This window comes from Haemaphysalis longicornis, unplaced genomic scaffold (assembly GCF_048455015.1).
Source record: "Haemaphysalis longicornis isolate Haplotype H1 unplaced genomic scaffold, Haemaphysalis longicornis Haplotype H1 scaffold_5, whole genome shotgun sequence".
NCBI classification, from domain to species: Eukaryota; Metazoa; Arthropoda; class Arachnida; order Ixodida; family Ixodidae; genus Haemaphysalis; species Haemaphysalis longicornis.
In genome coordinates, this window is record NW_027526385.1 from 179,718,356 (window position 1) to 179,721,139 (window position 2,784).

General features: G+C 53.0%; 1 protein-coding gene across 1 annotated transcript; it reads left to right on the plus strand.

The window, feature by feature from the left end:
* Window positions 1-1,368: 1,368 nt before the first annotated feature.
* On the plus strand, window positions 1,369-2,532 carry LOC144140027 (exonuclease GOR-like). The gene has a single exon (XM_077672239.1). It carries the CDS (start codon window positions 1,369-1,371, stop codon window positions 2,530-2,532), a length of 1,164 nt encoding a protein of 387 aa, XP_077528365.1.
* Window positions 2,533-2,784: the final 252 nt, after the last annotated feature.

Consider the following 2,784-nt stretch of genomic DNA (forward strand, 5'->3'; position numbering starts at 1 on the left):
CAACGGAGGTCGAACGGCGAGTTCTTTAAGCATTTGGTCAAAGGATGTAGCTAGTGTTGAAAGGGAAGTAGCAGACACGGTGCTTGCACAAAGGCTAGACTAGAAAAATTTCACCCTCGTGTTAAAGAGCCATATAACCGGCGCAAGCATCATCATCCCCATCAACTAGCAGTTTTGTGCCGGTTAGGAAGAGTAACGTTGCTGGTTGCTCAGAGGAACTGGAGCATGGCTGGGGAACTCGGGTTCTTGACTGGAAGTGTGTCAGTGGTCATTCTGCACTCCTCAGCACTATGCTCCCCTTATTCTTGTTCGTGCCTCGCAAGAAAGAAGACGATTCCAAGGAGAAACCGTCGGAGACAGGCAAAGAAGAAGAAAATGAGTCCGAAAGACTCACCTCTTCTACGGACATTTTGATCCCTTCTGTCACCTCATATTACTGAAGTTGACCTTCTTTGGGTCCCTGGGCATGCGGGAATCACCTTTAATGAGACCGCAGATTCACTGGCAAGGGTAGCACTCTCCGGGCCTGTTGTCGATGTCATTGATACAACGCCTTTACTAGCCGCCGTAAGATTACGTAGATTGTTGAAGCTGCAAGGGCAGCACGAATCAGTCTTATTGTCATTGCAAGATTTCTCTCATCTAAACTTCTCCTGGAATCCGAATTGGTGCCCCTCACGCGACCTGGAGGCGATTGTAACGAGCCTTCGATGTCGTGTGCCCCAGTTGAATAGATACCTCCACAGGTCTCGTCTGGCGCAGTCTGCCATGTGCAGTTACTGTAATGAAGAAGAGTCTGTCGACACTTTCCTTTTGTCATGCCGACGATTTTCAAGCCTCAGACGTCAGCTCCTTGAAGTGCCGCTTCATCGCCTGGGGTTGGCATTATCAGTGCCGGCTCTCTCATCATTTGGGGCTTCAGAAACGGGATATTGCCGCCGGGATGTTTGTTCTGCTCTTCTGCGCTTCATAGAAAATTCCAAAAGATTTACAACCTAATTCGCATCTTATTCTGGCACCTCACCTGAGCTCTCCAAAAGCATCCATTTCTGATTTTTTTTTTAATTCTCCTCCGCCTCTCCCTTTCTTCCTCTTCTTCTCCTTGTTCTTCTTAATTTTCTTTATTTAGTTATTTAGTTATTTATTTCCTTTTTTTGTTTCAATATTGACCAAATTTCAAACTCAATTCCTCCAACACAAGAAAAAAAAGCTTCCAAATTTTTCTAATTTTCTTTGAATCATCCACCTAGGCAGTAATCTCATTCGAATTAACGACTGATGTTTGGCCGATCCCCTGATTGGGCATGCGCCAATAATATCAAGGAACAACAACAACAACAACAACAAGACCGGCAGGAGGACCGCGACATGAAGCGCCAGCACCCGTCCTCACACGAGACCGCCACCCGGCAAGGAGGACAGAGGGCCAATGGTCGTGACGTGGATGTTCATCGCAGCAGAAAGTACCCTCTGGTTGCGGGTGATGGTCTATTTCTGCTGTACGTTTCCAGCACCGAGGATGACTTGCAGAAGCCTCCGACTGACGCCATCTGCTCGGCTACACGGCGCAGTGCGGACCAACTCGCAGACACCTCGCCCCTCCGGCGTCGCACCCATGACCTCTACGACCAGCTACTCCGCTACGTGCTCTGCCCTCAGGAACTGGATCGCTGTGGCTACCCCCGGCTATGCCCTGAAAAGCTCTACCGTGTCTTATTTATGGAGAGGGGCGAAAAGGCGTATTCAAGCTGCAAGACGTGCAGCACCCGGCGTGCGTCCTTCGTTACCACGCACACCGTCGCGTACTATGCCAAAAGTGCCTGCTCCTTCCACACCGGACGGTGCAGCGCAATCGGGTTCAGCTGCTGTGAGGCATCGGCCGACCATCCCGGATGCAACAGTTCCTACTACCACGTCTGTCCACTCGGGGCTCGAGACAAGTGGGACGCAGTGGCGTTGGCCTTCGTTTGCCCAAGCCGGCGGAACGGCGGCGCCCGAGAAGTGTTCGCATTGCACTGCGAAATGTCCTTCACCATCCACGGCTTCGAGGTTGCAAGGGTGAGCGCGGTGGACTGCAATGGCACAACTGTGTATGACTCGTACATGAGACCCGGAAGCCCAGTTCTCGACAACAACACGGCTTTTAGCGGCGTTTCCACAGCGCACCTACGCAACGTGCACACTACGCTGCAAGGCGTACAGGCGGCGCTCTTTCGACTCGTTAACCGCCTCACGATGTTAGTTGGCCACGGAATGGAGAACGACCTGCGCGTGCTCATGCGGGTCCACGACAGGGTGGACTTGGCCGTGGTGTTCCCTCACCACCGGGGGCTGCCCTATCGACGGTCGCTGCGGTTGCTGATCGGTGGTTACCTGAACCGTGCGATTCCGAATGAACCTCTGGGCCACGACAGCGTCGAGGATGCTAAGGCCTGCATGAAGCTGATGCCCTGGAAAGCGGCGCATGGTCAGGAGCTGCGTAGTAGACTGATCCGGTGGGCCGGGGGACGGCAGAGGCAGCCGTCCGAGTGAGGTGGCGACGGGGACGCTCTTTCCGTTACGGCTGGGCGAATGGTGGTGCGAGCGCTGAGAATCGCCGGGTGGACTGGAGGAACCAGAATAATTTTCATGCTTCCACCGCCGAATGCGACTGTAGTGTACACGGACGGGTACGTGGCTTTTGGCACACCTGCTGGCATCGTGATCGGTTCTGCCGTGGATGTCGCTGGATGTCGCGGGTTAGGATTGCACTATTTTCTTATAACTTGACCATGCCTTTCTTCC

Bases quoted from the DNA above. Each gene is read 5' to 3' on its own strand.
- LOC144140027 (XM_077672239.1), top strand. From the start codon at position 1,369: ATGAAGCGCCAGCACCCGTCCTCACACGAGACCGCCACCCGGCAAGGA.